At 51.2% G+C, this 25817-nt stretch overlaps 2 protein-coding genes across 2 annotated transcripts; one reads left to right on the forward strand and one right to left on the reverse strand.

Moving 5' to 3' along the window:
• Positions 1 to 5209: 5209 nt before the first annotated feature.
• LOC100193360 (uncharacterized) lies at positions 5210 to 25808 on the reverse strand. Its single transcript, NM_001363338.1, has 4 exons — positions 25747 to 25808; positions 8708 to 8781; positions 6568 to 6787; positions 5210 to 5824 (listed from the first exon to the last, which is right to left on the reverse strand). The coding sequence occupies exons 3-4, from the start codon at positions 6577 to 6579 to the stop codon at positions 5423 to 5425; spliced, it is 414 nt and encodes a 137-aa protein (NP_001350267.1). The 5' UTR covers positions 6580 to 6787; positions 8708 to 8781; positions 25747 to 25808; the 3' UTR covers positions 5210 to 5422.
• On the forward strand, positions 5457 to 19015 carry LOC103635286 (ABC transporter B family member 11). Its single transcript, XM_020542518.3, has 12 exons — positions 5457 to 5785; positions 6037 to 6091; positions 6571 to 6746; positions 7030 to 7251; positions 7328 to 7566; positions 7757 to 8279; positions 8366 to 8639; positions 8726 to 9356; positions 9432 to 9660; positions 17065 to 17331; positions 17406 to 17669; positions 17782 to 19015. The coding sequence occupies exons 1-12, from the start codon at positions 5510 to 5512 to the stop codon at positions 18418 to 18420; spliced, it is 3795 nt and encodes a 1264-aa protein (XP_020398107.1). The 5' UTR covers positions 5457 to 5509; the 3' UTR covers positions 18421 to 19015.
• Positions 25809 to 25817: the final 9 nt, after the last annotated feature.

The raw sequence follows: 25817 nt of genomic DNA on the forward strand, positions 1-25817 counted from the left end.
AGGAACAAAGCCCGACTTGTGGCCAAAGGATATTTACAAGTCGAAGGTTTGGACTTTGGTGAAACTTATGCACCCGTAGCTAGGCTTGAGTCAATTCGTATATTACTTGCCTATGCTACTTACCATGGCTTCAAGCTTTATCAAATGGACGTGAAGAGTGCCTTCCTCAATGGACCAATTAAGGAAGAGGTCTATGTTGAGCAACCTCCTGGCTTTGAAGATAGTGAGTACCCTAACCATGTGTATAAACTCCCAAAGGCGCTTTATGGGCTCAAGCAAGCCCCAAGAGCATGGTATGAATGTCTGCGAGATTTCCTTATCACTAATGGCTTCAAAGTCGGTAAAGCTGATCCTACACTCTTTACTAAAACTATTGCAAAAGATTTGTTTGTATGCCAAATTTATGTTGATGATATCATATTTGGGTCTACTAACAAATCTACCTGTGAAGAGTTTAGTAGGATCATGATACAAAAATTCGAGATGTTTATGATGGGGGAATTGAAGTATTTCCTAGGATTTCAAGTCAAGCAACTCAAAGATGGCACCTTCATCAGCCAAACAAAGTACATTCAAGACATACTTAACAAGTTTGGAATGAAGGATGCCAAGCCCATCAAGACACCCATAGGAACAAATGGGCATCTCGACCTCGACATGGGAGATAAATCCGTAGATCAAAAGGTATATTGGTCGATGATAGGATCCTTACTCTATTTATGTGCTTCTCGACCGGACATTATGCTTTTTGTATGCATGTGTGCATGGTTCCAAGCCGATCCTAAGGAAGTTCACCTTAGGGCCGTGAAAAGAATCATGAGATATTTAGTTTATACTCCTAAGTTTGGACTTTGGTACCCCAAGGGATCCACCTTTGATTTAATAGGATATTCAGATGCTGATTGGGCAGGGTGTAAAATTGATAGAAAGAGCACATCAGGGACTTGTCAGTTTCTGAGAGATCCCTGGTGTCTTGGGCTTCAAAGAAACAAAACTCAGTAGCTCTTTCCATCGCCGAAGCCGAGTACATTGCCGCAGGCCATTATTGTGCGCAATTACTTTGGATGAGGCAAACCCTAAGTGACTATGGCTACAAATTGAGCAAAGTCCCTCTCCTATGTGACAATGAGAGTGCAATCCGCATGGCGGATAATCCCGTTAAACACAGTCGCACTAAGCACATAGACATTCGGTATCACTTTTTAAGGGATCACCAACAAAGGGGGATATTGAGATTGCTTATGTTAGCACCAAAGAACAATTAGCCGATATCTTTACCAAGCCCTTAGATGAGAAAACCTTTATCAAACTTAAGAATGAGCTAAATAGTCTTGATTCTTGGAATTTTGATTGAAACATTGCACACATAGCTCATATATATATATATATATATATATATATATATATATATATATATATATATATATATACCTTTGATCATATCTCTTTCATTTTGGTACAAATGCATATATCTTATTACTTATGTACCAAAGCTACGACTAATGTGTTTTCAAGTATATTTCTATACTAAGTCGTAGATTGAAAGGGAAATGGAATCTTCTGCGAAGACAAGGCTTCCACTCCACTCTAACGGTATCGTTTATCCTTCGTCGCTACTCCGCTCGCTCCAAATTGGTATAATCTTCACTCATATTTCACTTGCCAATAGGGAGAAAATAAGAAGGGCTCTCAAAGTCTCCGTTTTTGGTGATTAATGCCAAATGGGGAGAAAGTATTAGCCCAAAGCAAAAGGACTGCACCACCAACTTCAAAATTTTTTGAAAAGATGATTTATTTGGTTTTCACAAAAGTTTGTTTTTCCAATTGGTATCTTGTGATAAGCAATTTCTTCAATTGTTATATTTTCAAAATTGGCATCTAAATTACATACTTCCAATTGGTATCTATTAAAACCCTCTTGAAAGCTAAGAGGAGAATTTCATTCAGGGGGAGTTTTGTTAAGTCAAAGGAAAATCATTTGAAACAGGGGGAGAAATTTCAAATCTTGAAAATGCTTCTTGCAATCTTATTCATATACCTTTGACTATTTGCAAAAGACTTTGAAAAAGATTTCATAAAAAGATTTGCAAAAACAAAACAAGTGGTGCAAACGTGGTCCAAAATATTAAATAGAAGAAAGCAATCCATTCATATCTAGTGAAATAACGAATTGGTTTAATTCCAAGTAACCTATGCACTTACCTTATGCAAACTAGTTCAATTCCGCACTTATATATTTGCTTTGGTTTGTGTTGGCATCAATCACCAAAAAGGGGGAGATTGAAAGGGAAATAGGGTTAACCTTTTCCCAGTATTAATTTTGATGGTTGAATGCCCAACACAAATATTGGACTAAATAGTTTGCTCTAGATTATATGTTCTACAGGTGCATAAAGGTTCAACATAAACCAATAAAAGATTAAAGTTAGGGTTCAATACAAAGGAGCAAAGAAACCAAGAGTGGCCTGGTCTGGCGCACCGGACTGTCTGGTGTGCCACCGGACAGTGTCCGGTGCACTAGGATCGTACAGAGTCCAAACAACCACTCTCGGGTTTCAACCAGCGCGCTCTGCTATAATTCACCGGACTGTCTGGTGCACCAGCGGAGCAACGACTACTTCGCGTAATGGTCGCATGCAAAAGCTGAAGAACAGAGGAACCATGCGCAAACAGTGCACGATAGAGCAGAGCGCAGAGTCAGAGGCGCACCGGACACTGAACAGTGCCTGTCCGGTGCGGCACCGGACTGTCCGGTGCCACTAGAGGACAAAGCCTCCAACGGTCAACTGCTCCAAACCCTAACGGTTGGGTGACGTGGCTGGCGCACCGGACTATCCGGTGCGCCCATCGACAGTGGCCACCCCCGACGGTTGTTTGGTGGTTGAGGGCTATAAATACCCCCCAACCACCACCACTCCAAGCATCTAAGTTTCCAGCACTTCACATTCAATAAAAGAGCTAGTGCATTCACTCCAAGACACATTTCTAAAAGATCAAAGCCTCTCCAAGTCTAGAATTCATTCCAACCACCTAGTGACTTGAGAGAGAGTTTGCTCATGTTCTTTTGCGCTCTTGTTGCTTGGATTGCTTTCTTCCTTCCTCATTCTTGTTCCTAAGTGAATTGTAATCAAAGCAAGAGACACCAAGTGTGTGGTGATCCTTGTGGGGTCTAAGTGACCCATTTGATTAAGGAGAAAGCTCTCTCGGTCTAAGTGACCGTTTGAGAGAGGGAAAGGGTTGAAAGAGATCTGGTCTTTGTGACCACCTCAACGGGGACTAGGTTCTTTAGAACCGAACCTCGGTAAAACAAATCACCGTGTTCATCCGCTTTATTTCTTGGTTGATTTGTTTTCCTCTCTCTACCGGACTTAGATTTGTTTCTAACGCTAACCCCGGCTTATAGTGTGTGTTTAAAGTTCTAAATTTCAGATTACGCCTATTCACCCCCCCCCCCCTTCTCTAGGCGACTTTCAGTTGTCCTCCTACCTGGATAGTGACACTTTGCAGAAGTTTGATGAGGACTTCAATATCCTAAACTGGTGGCATGAACATAAGTTGTCCTATCATGTTCTCTCCATCTTAGCTAGGGATGTTATTTATGTTCCTGTTTCAACTATATCCTCAGAATCTGCATTTAGTCTATGTGGCAGGATAATCGAGGAACGACGAAGGCGCCTAGCACCAGAAATGGTAGAGATGCTTCTTTGCATGAAAGACTGGGAACTTGACGAAGCTAGAGGTCAGCACTGTACACAGGACCAAGAACTTGAAGATGCATTTGAAGGACTTTATCTTGGTGACCCTTAGGACTTTTATCTTCCTAGTTCCTACTCCATTTTGTTGATTTGGAAATCTGGTGATGTAAGTTATAATATGTAACTGAACAACCTTGACATGAACTATTAAATCAGAGCTGGGATGTACTTTTTTTTTTCCTTTCTAGGGTTTTTTCACGAGGAGTGAGTTTTTACCTAGAAAGGTTTTAATGAGGCAGCCAAAACAGCTCCAATCCTTTATATTACTTATCTTTATATTTCTGATTTGTGCATGTGCAAGTGAATCTGTATACTTAACTTTATACATATTTATGTATACTTGCCATAAACTGTGTGATTTATGTTCATGTGCAAATGTAAACTGTGTGAATTTACAAATGTGTACTTGCCATGCTCGGGCTGGCACAGGCTCCTTCATGGGCCATGCTTTCCGGGCCAGCCCGGCACGGATGGGCTGATTCAGTGCCGTGCTCGGCTGGTATAGTCAGCCCGTCGGGTGGCACGACCCAGCCCGGTTATCTGTTCGGGCTTATTCGTGCCGGACTTAAACGGGCATGGCTGTAACGGGCTCGGGCTGGGCCGTGCCGCCGGTTTGGACATCTATAGGCTGATGATTATTTGATGCCAACGAACCCAAGGGCGCAAGCATCCATCGCATGGTTTTCTTTTTTCAACTACGTACGCACAACAGCGCATATATTGAGAATAGAGAGAGATGTATAATGCATGTATTGACAAGTGATAATATCAAGTATCTTTAGCAAAGAAAAATTAATTTGAATCCTAGGTAGGCAAATAGCGACGTGGCGGCCATTGTCAGCAGGACGTTGCTCGTGAGGTGGACAGTTGGTTGATGCTCATGGCGCCTCAACCAGGATCCAGCAGTCAAGCGGTCTTGCCATTTTGCACTTGGCTCGTCCTGCAGGCTGCAAGGTCGCAGTCATGGCAACGAGCTTGAGGTTTTGAACTTAAATGCGACAAAGTTTCATGTTAAGCACTGTGCATGTGATATACATAGCAGCGAATATCATCCTGCGCACCTGGGATGGTAGAGACATGGCAGTTGTTGTGGTGCTGCCTGCTGTAAGCTGTGGCTCCTCAGACCAAGAACCCCAAACACTTGTAAACGCCTATGCATTCGTTTAAACAGAGTCGAGGCCGGCAATTCGGCTGCAGCTAGCGGTTTCCTTGTAAAACAGACAGCTAGCAGAGCTGCACGACCCGGTCGTGTCGTCCGACTCATCCGAGCAAACTCAGACAAATGTCCTAGCCATCTTATGATCGATGCAAACACCTGCTAAATTACCAGGAGTGACAGCTTGAGCTACGTCCAGGAAATAAGGTTCCAAACGGACGTTGCTTTCTGTGTGAGACAGATCGTCGCATCAAACATAACTAATCTAACAGATTTGACTCGAATGCCGACTGAAGCTAAGGATAACAGATCACGACATTATTAATTTTAAAAAAAATGCTTGCAAGCAACTACGGTACAACGGGATACTCCACAGTGAACCCAGCACCTCTGTCAGTCAGTTTGGACGCTTGTCTGTGCCATTATCGTTCTTGCAAATCCAGCTAACATAAAGAAAAAGCGAGAAAACAGGCAAACAGCTCCTGCAAAGCAAGTTGCTTGTAGAACGGCACTACAAAAGGAACTCTCCATAGAGCAGAGCAGCCGGAGCCATATGCAGCAGGGAGAACCCAGCCGGTGCTAGGCAGCCAAGCACGACATGGCAGAAGAAAGCGTCGTAAAAGCTTCCGCTGGCGATGCAGTGAAGGGTGGGAAAGTGGAGGAGAGTGGCGAGAAGATGGTGACAATGGCTAAGGTTCCGTTCCACAGCATGTTTAAGTGTGCCGACAGAACGGACGTTCTGCTGATGCTGGCCGGCATGGTTGGGGCGCTGGGCAACGGCATGTCGATGGTGGTCATGACGATCATCTTCGGGCAGATGGTCGATGCCTTTGGGGGCGCCACCCCGGACACCATTGTTCCCCGAGTCAGCAAGGTACTGCCCCCTATGCAAGCTATATATAGTCTGCAAGTCCTGTTATATAGAGGATTAGCCATTGATTGCTTATAAAACAGACGACAAATTTGTCCTCAGTTTGTAATATGTACTAATGGTAATTGTTTTCACAAAAAAAAAGAGAGATCCAAGTAATGATACTGCAGTAAGTTATACAGAAGAAGAATTGTTTGTTATCTTCCTGGCTAGTTATTGGATGCGCTAGTGATATAGCTAGCCTTTTCTTTCAGGCAGCTCTGAACTTCATTTACTTGGCCATCGGAACAGGGTTCACTTCTTTCATTCGTAAGTATAACGGTCATGCACATCTTTAAGTGGATAAATGGTTGTCAGTCTCCAGAAGATGACTTGCTAAAAGCTGAAAAGGATAATTCTCTCCCGACCAATAAGTGTGAACATCTCCTATTTGGCCATCCATAAGGCTATCTCCAGCAGGCAGCAGCTCTCCTATCTCATTCACTATTTCACCTCTCATTTCAAATTTCACTCTATAAACAGTGCTATCTACTAGGTGTTTTGTACAACCTATGCATGATCTGCTAGACACAGCCTAACATATATATAATATGGGCAACTTTTGAACTTGGAATCATTTCTGAGTAATATTTTTGTGATAGTACAACACCTATTAATAGAAATCTGAGTATCAGATCGCCAGGTAGTACTTTTGTGGGTCATTAAGAATCGGGATACCACTGATCATTCTTAGTATCTTAAATAACGCTCAAATGCAAATACACGACCATAACACCAATGCTTACCAGAGATATCATGTTGGACAATGACTGGGGAGAGGCAGGCTACTCGTATTCGATCATTGTATCTCAAGTCGGTCCTCAGACAGGATATGCCATTCTTTGATGTAGAAATGACTACTGGACAAGTAGTCTCCAGCATATCTGCCGACATGACCCTAATCCAGGGTGCTATTGGTGAAAAGGTAAGCACATGAACCTTGCATCTTCTTCAATGATTTTATATCTGATACAAAAGAACAAATAAACTGATCAGCTGCTACCCCAGTGGCGCTCCAACTAACCTTCATATAGAAAAAGGTTGTTTTGTTTGTTTCATTTTCTTCCTATTTTCTGATGGGACCATATCACAGAACCAAATAATTTTAGTAAAAAGTAAAACTCTGATGTAATTGAGCATGCACTTTGCAGTAGGTTGCATTCTAATTTAGTTTTTTACACTCACATTCTCGATTCTTTGGTCTTTAGGTCGGCAAGTTTGTACAGCTTATTACAACTTTCTTCGGTGGGTTTGTGCTGGCGTTCATCAAAGGGTGGCTTCTAACTCTTGTTATGCTTTCTACTATACCTCCATTTGTTGTTGCTGCTGGGATTGTCGCAAAGATGATATCCAAAATATCTAGCGAGGGTCTGGCGTCATACAGTGATGCAGGTGATACTGTTGAACAAACAATTGGCTCCATAAGGACGGTAGGCCCTATGCTATCTTGATCATGCACAACAGATAATAAGTTTGTGACTGACTTGTAATCATAGTAAATAACAGGTGGCTTCCTTCAACGGTGAAAAGAAAGCCATTGCCCTGTACAACAATTTCATAAAGAAGGCATACAATGGCGCAGTCAAGGAAGGGATCGTCCAAGGCTTTGGAATGGGTTTACTTTCATTTATATATTTTTCCGCCTTTGGACTGATTATATGGTATGGCAGCAAGTTAAGCCTCACTAAAGGATACAGCGGAGCAGATATCCTAAATGTAATGTTTGCAATCATGATAGGTGCAAGGTGAGCACTGATGCTGAAAATGTCATTCTAATAGTTATAATTCAACAAATAGCATGCCTTGTTCTAGCATTTTACCCGTAAGAAGCTTATAGTAGTGGTATCTGCTTTGGATCATATTCTAGTACTTCAGCACAACAAAATAGATCACATCTGTCTGCTAATATGAAATTCTTTTAACTGTTTGAGATAGAAATTTAGGTGATGCAACCCCCTGCATAGCTTCCTTTGAGGAAGGAAGAGTTGCAGCTTACAGATTGTTCAAAACAATCAAGAGGAGACCAGAAATTGACTATGGGGATAACACTGGCATTGTGTTAGAAGACATCAAGGGTGAAGTAGAATTGAAGGATGTGTTCTTCAGCTACCCAAGCAGACCAGATCAACTCATATTTGATAGATTTTCAGTGCATGTATCAAGTGGCACAACAATGGCTATAGTTGGGGAGAGTGGGAGTGGGAAGTCAACTGTGATCAATCTGGTTGAGAGATTTTATGATCCACAGGCTGGAGAAGTTTTAATTGATGGGATGAACATCAAAGGTTTCAAGCTAGAATGGATAAGGGGCAAGATTGGCCTTGTTAATCAGGAACCAGTGCTCTTCATGACGTCCATCAGGGAGAATATTACCTACGGAAAAGAGGATGCAACCCTTGAAGAAATCAAGAAAGCAGCTGAGCTCGCAAATGCAGGATTCATTGAGAACTTGCCTAATGTACTTACATGAACATGATCCACACAATAATAAGCCACGGTCATGTACAAAACTATAAGACTGATCATGTATTTATATGATTTCAGGGTTATGATACAACAGTTGGACAACGGGGTGCTCAGCTTTCTGGGGGACAGAAGCAGAGGATTGCGATCGCGAGGGCCATCCTTAAAGACCCCAAAATTCTTTTGCTTGATGAAGCAACTAGCGCATTGGATTTGGAGTCTGAAAGGATAGTCCAAGATGCACTAAATAGGATCATGTTGGGGAGAACCACACTTGTTGTGGCGCACCGTTTGAGCACTGTAAGAAAAGCTCACTGCATCTCAGTTGTTTCTAAAGGAAAATTAGTAGAACAAGGTAATTGCCTCTTGAGCACATTATTTAGGTTCCTTTTGTGCAAAAAGGTTCAAAGAAAGATTACTCACTTATTCTTATAAATGCAGGACATCATGATGACTTAGTAAAGGATCCTAATGGAGCATACTCTCAGCTTATACGGCTGCAAGAGAAACAACAAGAAAATGGCCGAACGTCAGATGCAAGATTATCAGGATCAGCATCTAAAAGGAGTGTGTCACTCAGACGATCAATAAGTAGAAGTTCAGCAGGGAGCAGCCGTCATTCTTTAAACCTCCCATTAGGTGTTCCTGGGCCCACTGAACTACTGGAGTATAATTTTGGACAAGGTGACAGACAAATTGAAAATACTGATAGCAAGGTACCAAATAAAGCACCAATGGGACGGCTAATTAACCTAAACAAACCAGAGGTTGCTGTGCTTCTGTTTGGGTCTATTGTGGCAGCAATTGATGGAGCCATCTTTCCAACACTTGGTTTAGCAATGGCTAGTGCTTCCAAAATATTTTATGAATCACCAGACCAACAGCGCAAAGATTCTATCCTCTGGGCATTGCTGTGTGTTGGGCTCGGTGCAATTGCTATGATATCAAAGATAATAAATAGCTTTCTTTTTGCAATAGCTGGCGGGAAGCTTATAGAACGAATCCGCGCTTTGACATTCCAAAGCATAGTGCACCAAGAAGTTGCTTGGTTTGACCATCCTGAAAATTCCAGGTAAGTAACCTATATTTTAATCTATTCACAGAACCAAAGAATCAATATACTGATTGTCATTTTCATTATTAACAGCGGGGCACTTAATGGAAGACTAAGTATTGATGCACTTAATGTAAGACGTCTAGTGGGAGATAACTTGGCCTTACTAGTCCAAAGTACCGCAACACTTACTTGTGGGATAGTGATTGCAATGGTCGCAGACTGGAAGCTTTCACTGGTAATCTTATTTGTAATTCCTTTAGTGGGTCTCCAGGGTTATGCTCAGGTGAACTTCCTACGGGGGTTCAGTCAAGATGCTAAGGTGAGTTTTTTTCCCTAGGCTTTACTTCTAATGTTCCAGCCTTTGAGGTACAAATATGTAAATCATGAAATGTTTTATTGTTATGTACTTATGTTGTTCCCAATAAACCATGAGTTATTATTGCACAGCGAAAGGGTCTCTAGATGAGTTGGATATGTGGTCAGAGTAGCACTTCTCAGGTCCTAAGTTCGACTTCATATGGGAGCAAATTTCAGGCTAAAGTTAAAAAAAATCCCTTGTTTGTCCCACGACAAAGCACAGCCCGGCCCCGGTGCCCCTGTTTGTTTCAGCTTTTTGGAGCTTCTGGCCACCAAAAGCTGCTGCGGACTACCAAACGCTCAACTTTTCAATCAGCTTCTATAAAATTTGTTTGGGTAAAAATCATTTAAAATCAACATAAACACATAATCGGTTGAGTCGTTGCAATAGTAGGAATCCGTCACTTTCTACATCCTGAGTCCTATGGACACCTTTATCTTCCTCCGCACGTAATCCTAATGATACCCAGATTCTCTACACAGCCAGATTCTCCCCACAGCCAGATTCTCAGAAAAGCTGGTCAGAAAAAAGCTGAACCAAACAGGCCCAGACTCACGGTCATTCTCAAATGGACTATGATGTCGTTGTGTATGGGTGGGGCAGGGGTTCGGGGGTTTTCTCGATCTGCGTGAGAGGATCTTCGTCTTAATATAATGTTCGGAGAATGTCTTACCTCTCGCAAGTAAAGTTTGTTTCATTATTGCCACAAGTTATTTTAATTTTTTTAACATAATGGCAGGAGCTCTGCCTTTCAATTAAGAAGAAGAATGAAATTGACCCAATTTTAAGGAAAACCGGGCCCGAAACCTACACAGAGTGCACAAACAACCTAGAACAAGTTATTTTATCATATTGCAAAGTGTTTTGAAACTTAAATTTGATAGATGCCTCATGCTGACAAAAGGAAGACAAGTTATCATATTTAATAGTAATCAAGGGTATGATTGGTTCTTCTGCCAAGGATGGCTAGCGGAACAATTCCAAACTATCCTAGCCGAGCAAAGGTTAGGCTTAGGCAAGAAAAAGTGAAGCTGTTTGGTTGTTTTACAAGGAAGCAAGACTGTTCACTGTCAGAAGCACATGCCTTCCTATCGATGCTCGCACTTTCCTTGCTCAGCCAGAGAGCCAATTTGGCTTTGCCTGAATCAGCAAGTTTTTTCTTGCTCAGACAAGCAAGCTCGCCCAGCAAACCTACTTTCTAAAGCTGCTACCAAACACATTCTTACCTGTGAGAATAGGAACCCATGCCCCTAACCAGGGATGGGGAGTAGTATTAATAGACTTAGTAACTGGGCCAGGCCCATTACAGTGAGGGGTGAGACGGTAATTACATGGGGAATACCCCAAACCCTAGAATCCTAGACGGGTAGTCTAACACCCCCCCGCAGTCACAACTCTATCCTGTACAGATGTTGAGACTGGAACGAAAGTCTAAGAATACACTCGACGGTAGTCCCTTGGTGAAGATGTCGGCGAACTGCAGCGTGGTGGGGACACTGAGAACCCGAACGTCACCGGCAGCGACACGCTCGCGGACGAAGTGCAGGTCGATCTCCACATGCTTTGTGCGCTGATGCTGCACGGGGTTGGTGGAGAGGTAGACCGCGCTGACGTTGTCGCAGTAGACGAGGGTGGCGCGCTGGAGGGGACTGTGGAGCTCGTGGAGGAGCTGGCGCAGCCAGGAGGCCTCTGCCACGCCGTTGGCCACGGCACGGTACTCGACCTCAGCGCTGGAGCGAGAGACGACGGGCTGACGCTTGGCGGCCTAAGAGACGAGGTTGGCGCCCAGGAACACGGCGTAACCGGAGGTGGACCGGCGCGTGTCGGGACAGCCAGCCCAGTCAGCGTCGGTGTAGACCACGAGCTCTGACGTTGGTGATGGTCGGAGAAGGAGGCCGTAGTCGAGGGAGCCGCGGAGGTAGCGCAGAATCCGCTTGAGCGCAGTGAGATGGGGCTCCCGCGGAGTGTGCATATGCAGGCACACCTGCTGGACGGCGTAGGCGATGTCGGGCCTGGAGAAGGTGAGGTACTGGAGCGCGCCGGTCAGGCTCCGGTAGGACGTCGCGTCGGCGACCGGAGGCCCATCGTCCTCAGAGAGCTTGGCCTGAGTGTCGACAGGCGTGGAGCAGGGCTTGCAGTCAGACATGCCAGCCCGCTCCAGGATGTCGATGGCGTACTGGCGCTGGTGGAGGAAAAGACCCTGGGGCCGGCGCTCGGCGGTGATGCCGAGGAAGTGGTGTAGGGGCCCCAGGTCCTTCATCGCGAACTCCCGCTGAAGGGCGACGATCGTGCGGTGTAGAAGATCGGCGGTGGATGCCGTGAGCACAATGTCGTCGACGTAGAGCAGGAGGTAGACGGTGTCGTCGCCGCGCCGGTAGATGAACAGGGACGTGTCCGACTTGGCCTCGACGAAGCCGATGGAGGCCAGGTAGGAGGCGAAGCGACTGTACCAGGCCCGTGGCGCCTGCTTGAGGCCGTACAGGGACCGGTTCAGCCGGCAGACCAGATCCGGACGGTCAGCGTCGACGAAGCCGGTGGGCTGGCTGCAGTAGACAGTCTCCGTCAGAGTGCCATGCAGGAAGGCATTCTTGACATCGAGCTGATGGATCGCCCAGTCGCGGGAGAGGGCGAGGGAGAGGACGGCGCGAACAGTGGCGAACTTGACGACGGGGCTGAAGGTCTCGTCGTAGTCCACTCCGGGGCGCTGGGTGAAACCCCGAAGGACCCAACGGGCCTTGTAGCGGTCGAGGGAGCCATCCGAGGTCAGCTTGTGGCGAAATAGCCACTTGCCGGTGACCACGTTGGTGCCTGGTGGACACGGCACTAGGTCCCAGGTGTGGTTGGCCAAGAGGGCCGCGTACTCCTCCATAGCACGACGCCAATGTGGGTCGGCGAGGGCAGTGCGAACGGAGGAGGGCACCGGGGAAGCGCCGGGGGGAGTGCTGGACGTATCAGCAGCCAGGATCAGCCGGTCGACGGGGCGGAGAACGCCAGCAGCGCGCCGAGTCACCATCGGGTGAACGTGCCCGGGGTCGCGATGGATGGCGACCGGGTGGTATACGGCCGGCTCGGAGTGAGCCACCGGAACGTCGGGAGCGGCTGGTGGGGCCGGCTCACGGCGGTGATAGACGACGGCGGGGTCGGCGCATCGGGCCGCGCTCGTCGACGGGCCCGAGTCGGGGGGCGCCGAGGTAGTGGCGTGGCCACGGCGATGGTAGACGAGGGCGGGGTTGGCGAACCGAGCCGGAGTCGACGGGGCCGCGCGTGGCGCAGGCGGGGTCGACGGGGCCGCGCGTGGCGCAGGCGGGGTCGACGGGGCCGCGCGTGGCGCAGGCAGGAGCGACGGGGCCGCGCGTGGCGCAGGCAGGACCGACGGGGCCGCGCGAGGAGCAGGTAACGGCGCAAGACGGGTAGCCGAAGGTGGGGGAGGAATTGGGTCGGACTCGAGGAGGGAGTCAAGATCGGTGGGTGGGGTGGAGGCAGCAAGGGGAAACACATCTTCGTCAAAGATGACATGACGAGAGATGATGATGCGGTGGGAGGTGAGGTCCAGACACCGGTACCCCTTGTGGTCAGGGGAGTAGCCAAGGAAGAGGCAGCGAGTGGAGCGAGGAGAAAGCTTGTTAGGGGCGGTAGCGGAAATGTTAGGGTAGCAGGCACAGCCGAACACGCGTAGGTGGTCGTAGGAAGGGGATGTGCCGTACAGGGCGAAGTGAGGTGTAGGGTGGCTCACCGCCTTCGAGGGAAGACGGTTGAGGAGATGCGTGGCGGTATGAAGGGCCTCGGCCCAGTAGGTGGCAGGGAGAGACGCCTGAAAGAGAAGGCAGCGGATCATGTTGGTGGTGGTGCGAATCATGCGCTCGGCCCGGCCGTTCTGAGCAGAGGTGTAGGGACACGAGAGACGCAACTGGACGCCGTGAGTGAGGAAGAAAGAGCGGGAGGCGTTGTTGTCGAACTCGCGGCCATTGTCGCACTGCAGGGCACGGACCGGGCGCCGGAACTGGGTGGAAACCCAGGCGAAGAAGTGAGTAAGGGTGGTGAACGTATCGGACTTCAGCCGAAGGGGGAAAGTCCAAAGGAAATGGGAGTAGTCATCCAGAATAACCAGGTAGTATTTGTAGCCGGAGAGACTAAGGACAGGAGATGTCCAGAGATCACAGTGGACAAGATCAAAGGCCTGAACAGCCCTGGATGTGGAAGTGGAAAAGGGAAGACGGGAGTGACGGCCGAGCTGACAAGCATGACAGAGGCGCTCAGAAGAGCCCCGAGTATATGATATGTCGGAGTGGCCGGAAAGCTGGGACATGACGTCAGGTCCAGGGTGCCCGAGGCGACGGTGCCAAATGGCGGAGGAGGTGGTGGTAGTAGCAAGAGCATGTGATGTGGTGGTAGTATGAAGTACGGGAGAAGAGGCTCCTCTGGTGTGGGGAGTGGAGGGCAAGTGAAGAGAATAGAGGGGGCCGGAGCTGTTACAGCGAGCGAGCACAGCATGTGTGGGAAGGTGGCGTATGGTGAGGCCCCAGGGGTCGAACTCCATAGAGCACTGGTTGTCACTAGTGAAGCGACGAACCGAGAGGAGGGGATGAGTCAGTCCGGGAGCAACAAGGACGTCGTTGAGGCAGAATGGTCCTGGAAGAACCGATGTACCTACTGAGGTAACCGGGAGGGTGGAACCGTTACCGACGACGATGGAGGTAGGATGTGAGGGGTGGGGTGGATGGGAGTGGAGTAACGAATTAGTGGTGGGGGTAGTGTGGAAGGAGGCCCCGGAGTCAACCACCCAATCGGTGGTGGTTCGGGGGGGTGGAAGTGGCGAGGGTACAGTGTGAGCGGAGAGGGCCAGAGAGGGTGCCCCGACAGGAGCACTAGGAAGGGAGGGAGAGGACACGGGCTCAACCGCAAGGGAGGCGATCGCAGCACGTGGGAAGACAAGCGGTCCAGGCACGTGACGGCCCGCCTGAGGGTGGATCTCGACGCAGTCCCGAAGAATAGGGTTCCAGACTGGATCGAAGGACACGAACATGCCCCGGATGAGCTGGCCGTCGTGGAGGAGGACACGCACAGTCACGAGAGCGACGGGCGGGGGTGACGCCATGGAATCGATGTGGGTGGGGACACCGCTGGTAGGAGAAGCGCAACGGCGCGAGGAGCGCGGAGGGGAGGGGCGCAGCTCTGCTGCACGGACTCCGGGGCGTGGGGAAGGAGCGGCGCACGGGCGGCGCGGCAAGGCAGGGGCGCAGGGCGGCCGGCTCGGCGGGTGGCGCGCCCGGCACCGGCGCCAGAGCAGGGAGCCGCGGGTGGTGGGGAGAGGAGGAAGGCCGGCGGCTGAGGGGGCCGGCAGGGGAGGAGAGGCGGCTGGACGCCGGCCGACGGTGAAGGGGAAGAAGCTAGCCCAGTTATTTGGTCTATTAATACACTGCCCAACCCTACTCTAGGGTTAGGGTTTCCAATATGGTATAGAGCCAAAATTTCTTTCCTGCCCAGCCGCCCTCCCCTGCCCAGCCGCCGGCGCTACCCTGCGCCGCCTTCTCCACCTCCCTGCGACGGCCGCCATCCTCTCCGCTTCCCACCTCTCCCCGGCCGCGCCCCCCAACTCCGGCGTGCACCTGCGCCGTCTCCTCCACCCGCCGGATCCGCGCGCGCCCTGTCCCGCCCGCACCACCCGAGCCAGCCGCCGCCGGCCCTCCTCTGCTGGCCGCCTCTCCTCCCCTGCCGGTCGCGCCCCAGCCGCCACCCGCCCCTCCTCTGCTGTAAGAAGCGCAGGAGCTCCCGCTGCGTCTCGCCCCGCGCGCCCGTGGCTACCAGCGCGAGCGCCGCGTGGAACGACAGCGGCGACACCACGAAGTTGTGCGCCCCCTGCTGGCCGCTGGCCGCTTGCAGGCCGACCTGCCTCGCGAGCAGCAGGCACGACGTGCTGCCAGTGAACGCCTCCGGTAGCCTTTCCGGTGCCGCAGCGAAGCCGGCAACGGGCACCTCGCCGGGCGGTCCCCACAGCACGGTCAACGTCGACGGATCGTCTGGTGGCTGCACGAAGACGTAGGCTGCTCGCGTCACGGTGCGCTTGTCGCCGTGGTGCTGCCCGTCGCGACGCGGTGTGCTCATGCGCTTCTTGAACTCCGGCGTGAGCGCGCGGTTGCCGAGGAGGGCGAGGGGTGAGAAGATCTTGCCGCTGCCGCGTGCACTCCCCACCGACCCTCACCGATTTCATGATGTCACCCCCACCATACACGAACTTTACCTCACCCGCTGCTCTCGTGACTGTACGTACACTCCTCCACGACGGCCAGCTCATCCAGGGCATGTTCGTGTCCTTCGATTCCGCCTGGAACCCTATTCTCCAGGATTGCGTCGAGCTCCACCCTCAGGCGGGCCGTCACGTGCCTGGACCGCTTGTCTTCCCACGTGCTGCGATCGCCTACTTAGCGGTTGAGCCCATGTCATCTCCCTCCCTTCCTAGTGCCTCTATCGGGGTACCTCCTTTGGCCCTCTCCGCTCACACCGTACCTTCACCACCACCACCTCCCCCAACCACCACCGATTGGGTGGTTGACTCCGGGGCCTCCTTCCACACTACCCCCACAACTAGTTCGTTACTCCACTCCCATCCACTCCACCCCTCACATCCTTCCTCCATCGTCGTCGGCAACGGTTCCACCCTCCCGGTCACCTCAGTAGGTACATCGGTTCTTCCAGGACCATTCTGCCTTAACGACGTCCTTGTTGCTCCCGGCCTGACTCATCCCCTCCTCTCGGTTCGTCGCTTCACTAGTGACAACCAGTGCTCTATGGAGTTCGACCCCTGGGGTCTCACCATACGCCACCTTCCCTCACATGCTGTGCTCGCTCGCTGTGACAGCTCCGAGGCGGCACTGGAGCGGGGGTGGGCGCACCCGACGGCGCACCAGGGAGGGGTGGCGGCTGGCGGCCGGCGTTGGGAGGGAAAGGGGGGCCGGCGGCTGGAGCCGGCGGCGGCTGGGAGGGAGACCGATCGGCTGTGGCCGGCGGCTGGAAAAAAAACAGAGAAACCCTAAACCTAGCCCTCTGATACCATGTGAGAATAGGAACCCATGCCCCTAACCAGGGATGGGGAGTAGTATTAATAGACTTAGTAACTGGGCCAGGCCCATTACAGTGAGGGGTGAGACGGTAATTACATGGGGAATACCCCAAACCCTAGAATCCTAGACGGGTAGTCTAACATTACCCAGCAAGGTTAGGCAAGGTTGGGTAAAAGATCAAAGCAGACCCTAAATGTTGTCAATAATGCTTTGTTTTTCTATTTGATGTGTCATGTGGATGACACTTGTTGTATTTTCATTCCCTTCTTTTCTGAATTTTACTATCACATCTTGTATGTGCTTGTAGATAATGTATGAGGAAGCAAGTCAAGTCGCAACTGAAGCAGTTGGTAGCATCAGAACGGTAGCATCTTTTTGTGCCGAGAAGAGAGTGATGGACAAATACGATCAGAAATGCCAAGCTTCTAGGGACCAGGGAATTCGAACTGGAATAGTTGGAGGCCTTGGTTTTGGTTTCTCATATCTGATGCTGTACTCCAGTTCTGCTCTTTGCTACTACGTTGGTGCAAAGTTTGTTAGTCAGGGCAAAAGCACTTTTGGTGATGTCTTCAAGGTAAGTAATAATCATTGTTTTTTTACCTTTTTGGTGAATATATTAATTGATATGTATTTTTTGTTGGAATGCAGGCTTATTTTGCTTTAGTTATGGCCATGATTGGAGTGTCACAAACAAATGCTATGGCTTCTGACTCAGCCAAGGCAAATGATTCTGCTATTTCCATATTCTCAATATTAGATAGAAAATCCTTGATTGATTCCAGCAGTGAAGAAGGTTCCACCTTGGAGAATGTCAAGGGTGACATTGATTTTAAGCATGTCGGCTTCAAATACCCATCCCGTCCTGATGTTCAAATTTTCACTGACTTCACCTTAACCATTCCCTCTGGAAAGGTCAAAACTATACCAGAAATCTAATTTGTCATTCTTCTCTCAGTTATTATGAGGACTAAATTTTTTATGCCATCATTTTTCTGAGGTCTTACACAGAACCCTTTTATTGCAGACAGTTGCACTCGTTGGTCAAAGTGGTTGTGGGAAGTCCACAGTCATATCTTTGTTAGAGCGCTTCTATGAACCTGACAATGGTTCGATTTTATTAGATAGAGTGGAAATTAGTAGCCTAAAGGTCAGCTGGTTGAGGGACCAGATGGGATTGGTAAGCCAAGAACCAGTACTTTTCAGTGGAACAATCCGTGACAATATAGCTTACGGGAAGCATGAAGAGGTAACAGAAGAAGATATTGTAACAGCTGCTAGAGCAGCCAATGCCCATGAATTCATCTCAAGCATGCCACAAGGGTACAATACAACTGTTGGAGAGAGAGGAACACAACTGTCAGGTGGCCAAAAACAGCGAATAGCTATCGCGAGGGCAATCTTGAAGGACCCAAGGATACTTCTTCTGGACGAGGCAACAAGCGCATTAGATGCTGAATCAGAGCGCATTGTGCAGGATGCACTAAATGGTGCTATGGTTGGCAGGACCACTGTCATTGTGGCACACCGCCTCTCAACAATCCAAGGAGCTGATATGATTGCAGTCCTAAAGGACGGCACAATTGTGGAAAAAGGAAGCCATGAGATGCTGATGGGAATTGCAGGTGGAGCCTATGCTTCACTTGTGGAACTTCGCACCATGTAATCTATAATATACAGTTCTGAGCTATGCAATTGATGGCAATTTTCTTGTAAAGATTTAACAGTTTATGAAAGAATTTTTGGTGAACACCTATAAGTTTGCTTTGCTAGAGGTAAGGCAGAGTACCCATTGGAGTTTTGCACAGCGTTCCCAATCCTGTGTTTAAGTTATCGAAGAGCTAAGTGTTGCGTACTACAACGATCAATACGATCTAGAACACTTATTAACCAAACAAGTATAAACAACCATATGGATTACTTGCATCACATTTACCTTGGAGAGCATTTAAATGATGAAGCCAAACCTACAAACGCAAACTAGCAAACAACAAAGGCTTTAGAATGCCTGTGAAGTCAAGAAGAGAAATGGCTGTTGACCCATGTGGGGCGAATCATACTGTCAAACGTCATAGATCCAAAGATGGTATCTGCAATCTGCGATGACAACAATTACCATCAACAGTAGCTCAATCTCCGTTTGACGGCCCGTTTGCATTAGTACTGGCGAAACCAGGGCCGTGCGAGAGGGTGGGTGAGTTGTTCGTCGAAACAAGGCCTCCAAATCTCGAGGGGCCCCAAACGTATAAATCTACAGTACATTTATATAATATAAAGCTTGTATTAGTCTCTAATTCTTTACTCATCTATTTGTACGCACGCGTTTATTTTATGACTATGAAGCGTGAGTTTAGCCACAACTAGAGATGACAATGGTGACCCGATTCCCCGCGGGAATTTCCCTATTAGAATATGAGTATGAGGGTAATTTAGTCCACACGAGGATCAAAATTGGAAAATTACTCCACGGGTTTCCTGCGTACCCACCACAAGAACATCCCTTGATCTAAACTAGTCCATGATGGAATAAGTCTTGAGCATCTAGAGGACAACAGTCGCTTTTGACTGTCCTCTGTAGTCCTTTAGCATCTAGAGGACAGCTTGACTGTCCTCTGTAGTCTCTTTAGCATCTAGAGGACAGCAGTCGCTTTTTGACTGTCCTCTGTAGTCGCTTTAGCATCTAGAGGACAACAGTCGTTTTTGACTGTCCTCTGTAGTCTCTTTAGCATCTAGAGGACAATCCTGTTGTGTAGTGTGTGTGAGAAGGTGTGGTAGTGCAGCCTCTAGGGCTATAAATATGGGTCTCCAACCCTTAGATGGGTATGGCATTGTGTAGCGTTTGAGGAAATAAACAGAAAAATTGTCCCAACTCATAGTGTCATCCTCTGATGAGAGTTAGAGTCCCTCTACTTACAATTGGTATCGGAGCCAAACTATCCTGCAGCCTAAACATCTCGTGCTCATCTCCTTCCCGCGCCTCTCCCCACACTCAGTCGGCAGCAAGAGCTCCAACTGTTCCTTCCTCCCCTGCTCAGACGAGCAGCCTTTCGTCTGAGACAGCCTCTTCCACACGCAGCGACCCCTCACTAGCCCACCATGTCCCTACGCTCGGCCACTTCGAGTGCGCGGCGGCAGCAGGAGGCCGAGGTCGCCGCGGCACAAGAACGCGAGCGAGCAGCAGCAGCGGCTGCAGCGACAGCGGCGAGGGCAGCACGGTTGGCAGCGGCGGAACTGGCAGCGGCGAGAGCGGAAGTAGAAGCAGCGGAGGCGGCGGATGCTGCACGTGCGGCGGCAACAGAGCTCGAGGTTCTGCGCGGCAGTAGAGCTGGCAGCTCTGCTTCTGTCGACGACAACACCGACGAAGAGCTCAGGCTGGCGAGGGAAGCAGCGCGAGAGCAGGCGGCACAGTGGGCAGCCGCGCATCCCCATGGGGGCGCGCGTGGTGGCAGCCCGGATAGGCGTCGACACGCTGACGGCGCTCCAGGCGGGGGCGCACGCGGCGGCAGCCCAGACGGGCGTAGACGCGCCGGCGGTGCTCCCGGCGGCGGCGACCGAGTTGACGGAGATCGCGGCCTCTACAGGCGGCGCGGTTCTCCCTCCCCGGATCGGTACCATGGTCGCCGCATGGCCCAAGCCATTGTCAGGGACATCGGTCCCGGCGGTGGGTGGCCTACCCTCACCAAGACCAACTACGTCGAGTGGGCCGCGGTGATGAGGGTACGGCTTCAGGTTCGCCACATGTGGGAAGCAGTTCGTTACGACGACGTCGACTACCACGAGGATCGGCGGGCGCTGGATGCCCTCATTGCTGCAGTCCCGCCCGAGATGCAGTTTTCGCTTTCCTAGAAGCGGACTGCCAAGGAGGCCTGGGACGCCATCGCTGTGACCCGCATCGGCAGCGACCGTGCCCGCAAGACCACACTGCAGACACTTCGCAAGGAGTGGGAGAACCTGGCCTTCAAGCCAGGTGAGGATGTTGATGACTTTGCTCTCCGCCTCAACACTCTGTTGCAGAAGATGGTGCAGTTCGGCGACGACACCTACGATGAGGAGAGAGCTGTTGAGAAGCTCTTCCGTTGCATCCCCGAGAAGTACAAGCAGATTGCTCGCTCGATCGAGTCTCTGCTAGACCTCTCCACGATGACGATCGAAGAGGCGATAGGTCGTCTCAAGGTGGTCGACGGCGACGAACCACAGGCTCCCTCTGGGCCTATCACTATCGGCGGGAAGCTACATCTCACTCGGGAGCAGTGGGAGGCCTGCCAGGGTGACAAGAAGAAGGGGGAGTCCTCCTCGACACGAGGCCGCAAACGCGGCAAGCAGCGCAAGGCGCATGGAGGCGCCCAGGCCGGGGCGCGAGGACATGCTGAGGGTGGTGCACGTGGAGGTGCCCAAGGCGGCGCCGTCGGCAACAAGAAGCCGGCACGAGACGACGGCTGTCACAACTGCGGCAAGCTTGGCCACTGGGCCAGGGACTGTCGACAGCCACGACGTGGTCAGGCCAACGTCGCACAGGCGGAGGCGGAGGAGGAGGCCCTGCTCCTGGCACATGCAAGCATCGAGCCATCTCCAGCGGCACCGGCCGCAGCGGCACTCCTCCACCTTGATGAGTCGAAAGCACGCGCTTTCCTCGGCGACGGCTCCAACAAGGACATGATCGAAGGATGGTGCCTCGACACCGGCGCCACTCATCACATGACCGGCCGACGGGAGTTCTTCACCGAGCTTGACTCTAGCGTCCGAGGCTCCGTCAAGTTTGGGGACGCCTCCGGCGTAGAGATCAAGGGCGCCGGCTCAGTCGTCTTCACCGCCGCGTCTGGTGAGCACAGGCTGCTCACCGGAGTCTACTACATCCCCGCGTTGAGGAACTCTATCATCAGCTTGGGACAGCTGGATGAGAACGGTTCGCGCGTGGAGGTTGAGCACGGAGTCATGAGGATCTGGGATCCCTCTCGTCGCCTTCTTGCCAAGGTACGCAGGAGTGCAAATCGGCTTTACATCCTCAATGTGAAGGTGGCACAACCTTGCTGCCTTGCTGCTCGTCGAGACGACGGGGCATGGCAGTGGCACGAGCGCTTCGGGCACCTTAACTTCGAGGCCCTGAAGCGGCTCAGTGCCAAGGAGATGGTACGAGGCCTGCCGTGCCTTGACCATGTGGAGCAATTCTGCGATGTCTGCGTGTTGACAAAGCAGAGACGGCTCCCCTTTCCCTAGCAGTCGAGCTTCCGAGCCAAGGAGAGGCTCGAGCTCGTGCATGGGGACTTGTGTGGCCCGGTGACACCAGCCACACCAGGAGGACGACGCTATTTGTTGCTGCTCGTCGACGATCTCTCCCGCTACATGTGGGTGATGATCCTTGGCAGCAAGGGAGAGGCTGCGAACGCCATCAGGCGTGTGCAGGTCGCTGCGGAGGCGGAGTGCGGCCGCAAGCTGCGCGTGCTGCGCACCGACAACGGCGGCGAATTCACGGCGGCTGAGTTCGCGTCGTACTGCGCGGATGAGGGCGTTCAGCGCCACTACTCCGCGCCGTACAGCCCGCAGCAGAACGGCGTCGTCGAGCGGCGCAACCAGACGGTTGTGGGGATGACTCGGGCTCTCCTCAAGCAGAGAAGAATGCCAGCTGTCTTCTGGGGAGAGGCGGTGGTGACAGCGGTTTACATCCTCAACCGCTCGCCCACCAAGGCTCTCAACGGGATGACACCGTACGAGGCTTGGCATGGGCGCAAGCCGGCGGTCTCTCACCTACGGGTCTTCGGCTGTCTCGCATTCACCAAGGAGCTTGGCCACATCAGCAAGCTCGACGATAGGAGCACCCCAGGGGTGTTCATTGGCTACGCGGAGGGCTCGAAGGCCTACCGCATCCTTGACCCAAGAACACAGCGTGTGCGCACGGCGTGCGACGTAGTGTTCGATGAAGGGCGAGGATGGGCGTGGGACAAGGCGGTGGACGACGGCACGACTCCGACGTACGACTTCACCATCGAGTACGTCCATTTTGAGGGAGCTGGGGGAGTAGGCAACTCTTCTCCGAGCAGGTCTACCCCAGCCCCCAAGTCTCCACCGACTCCAGCGCCAAACTCTCCAGCTCCTGCTACAACGAGCTTTTCACCACCACGCACTCCAGCCACGACTCCGGCTACAGCGAGCTCTTCGCCACCACGTACTCCAGCACCGACGGTACCCTCTCCGGGAACGTCCTCTCCGACACCAGCTCGCGTCGAGCACGACCCAGTGGAGCTCGTGACCCCTCTGTCCCGCGACGAGGAGCGCGTCGACGCGTGCTACGACGGCGAGCCGTTGCGGTATCGAAGGGTGGAGGGCCTTCTCATCGACCCGTCGGTGCCAGGCCCTGCATCTCGCATTCTGGCAGGAGAGTTGCATCTTGCATGCGACGATGATGAGCCTCGGTCTTTCGCGGAGGCCGAGAAACATGCGGCTTGGCGTGCCGCGATGCAGTCGGAGATGGACGCGGTTGAGACGAACCGCACCTGGGAGCTCGCTGATCTCCCTCATGGTCATCGCGTGATCACCCTTAAATGGGTGTTCAAACTGAAAAGGGATGAAGCCGGCGCCATCGTCAAGCATAAGACTCGCTTGGTGGCACGCGGTTTCTTGCAGCAGGAGGGGATCGACTTCGACGATGCCTTCGCCCCTGTAGCACGGATGGAATCCGTGCGACTCCTCCTCGCGCTGGCAGCCCTGGAGGGCTGGCATGTTCATCACATGGATGTCAAGTCGGCGTTTCTTAACGGCGACTTAAAGGAGGAGGTCTACGTACACCAGCCGCCAGGTTTTGCGATCCCTGGCAAGGAAGGCAAGGTGTTGCGCCTGCGCAAGGCTCTCTATGGCCTGCGACAGGCACCGAGGGCGTGGAATGCCAAGCTAGATTCCACGCTCAAAGGAATGGGTTTCACGCCAAGCCCGCACGAGGCGGCCATCTATCGGCGGGGCAATGGAGGAAGTGCCCTGCTGGTGGGTGTCTACGTCGACGATTTGGTGATCACCGGCGCCAAGGATGCAGAGGTGACAGCGTTCAAGGAAGAGATGAAGACCACCTTCCAAATGAGTGACCTGGGGCATCTCTCCTTCTACCTGGGGATTGAGGTGCACCAGGGTGACTCCGGGATCACACTTCGCCAGACCGCCTATGCCAGGCGCATTGTTGAGCTGGCTGGGCTCACCGACTGCAACCCAGCTCTCACTCCGATGGAGGAGAGGCTGAAGCTGAGTCGCGACAGCACGACGGAGGAGGTGGATGCTACTCAGTACCAGCGTCTTGTGGGGAGCCTTCGCTACCTCGTCCACACACGGCCTGACTTGGCATACTCCGTCGGCTACGTTAGTCGGTTTCTGCAGCGACCGATGACGGAGCATGACCAGGCTGTGAAGAGGATCATCCGCTATGTTGCGGGGACTCTCGACCACGGTCTCTACTACCCGAGGTGCCCTGGGGAGGCACACCTTGTCGGGTACAGCGACAGCGACCACGCCGGTGACATCGACACTAGCAAGAGCACAAGCGGGATCCTCTTCTTCCTCGGCAAGTGCCTCATTAGCTGGCAGTCGGTCAAGCAGCAGGTGGTGGCCATGTCCAGCTGCGAGGCCGAGTACATAGCGGCGTCCACTGCTTCGACTCAGGCGCTCTGACTGGCTCGACTGCTCGGTGATCTCCTCGGAAGAGACACTGGAGCAGTGGAACTCAGGGTGGACAGCCAGTCCGCTCTGGCATTGGCCAAGAACCCCGTGTTCCATGAACGGAGCAAGCACATCCGGCTGAGATACCACTTCATCCGAGACTGCTTGGCGGAAGGGAGCATCAAGGCGCGTTACATCAACACCAAGGATCAGCTTGCAGACCTGCTCACCAAGCCCCTTGGGAAGATCAAGTTTGTTGAGCTTTGCTCCAGGTCCGGGATGACCCAACTTTCTCACAAGACGACGCCCAAGACTTAGGGGGAGAATGATGGAATAAGTCTTGAGCATCTAGAGGACAACAGTCGCTTTTGACTGTCCTCTGTAGTCCTTTAGCATCTAGAGGACAGCTTGACTGTCCTCTGTAGTCTCTTTAGCATCTAGAGGACAGCAGTCGCTTTTTAACTGTTCTCTGTAGTCGCTTTAGCATCTAGAGGACAACAGTCGTTTTTGACTGTCCTCTGTAGTCTCTTTAGCATCTAGAGGACAATCCTGTTGTGTAGTGTGTGTGAGAAGGTGTGGTAGTGCAGCCTCTAGGGCTATAAATATGGGTCTCCAACCCTTAGATGGGTATGGCATTGTGTAGCGTTTGAGGAAATAAACAGAAAAATTGTCCCAACTCATAGTGTCATCCTCTGATGAGAGTTAGAGTCTCTCTACTTACAGTCCATTGACTTAAAATTACACTAAAAACACTACATAGCATATTATAAAATATGCAAACTAAACTCTAAAGTATGTCTTTTGTAACTTTAAATCTTGTTGATTCAATTTATATTTATTTGATATATTTAATTTAAATTTATCTTTAAATATTGCACTTCCTAACATGGATGAATTCCCCGCATGGATACATTTCCCAACGGGGACATGGATGGGTAAAACCTTCCTCGTGAGCATTCGTAGGGATGGTGACAGGATGTGGAGCCATTCTTCGACGGGGAATTTCTCTTTGCCATTCTTAAGCACAGCCCATGAGCCCATAGTTTTGCGATAGCCGACACTCTCAACTAGTAAGAGAGGCCTCGAATCTGTACATGGCCTCGAATTTTGCCGGCACAACCCTGGGCGAAACCCACCAAATGGTATAGCCCCTAGCAAGGTGGTAATTCGTACTACTAGGCTACCAAATACCGAACCGTTTAAGTTCATTAATCATCAATTCGGTCCAGCAAAAAAAAAAATCCACCGCCGTTCATTTTGATTCGACCTGGCTCCGCGCATACGACCTCAGCGGTGGAAATTACAGGAATGCGAATAAGAACTTCAGAAGGTTTAGGTTTAAAGGCTAAGGCCATACCGCAGGTAGCGTACTTGCGCTCCCGGAAGGAGACGAGGAGGTGTACAGGTCGGCCATTCCGGATGCGCGGT

Source organism: Zea mays, chromosome 8 (genome assembly GCF_902167145.1).
Source record: "Zea mays cultivar B73 chromosome 8, Zm-B73-REFERENCE-NAM-5.0, whole genome shotgun sequence".
Classification (NCBI taxonomy): domain Eukaryota; kingdom Viridiplantae; phylum Streptophyta; class Magnoliopsida; order Poales; family Poaceae; genus Zea; species Zea mays.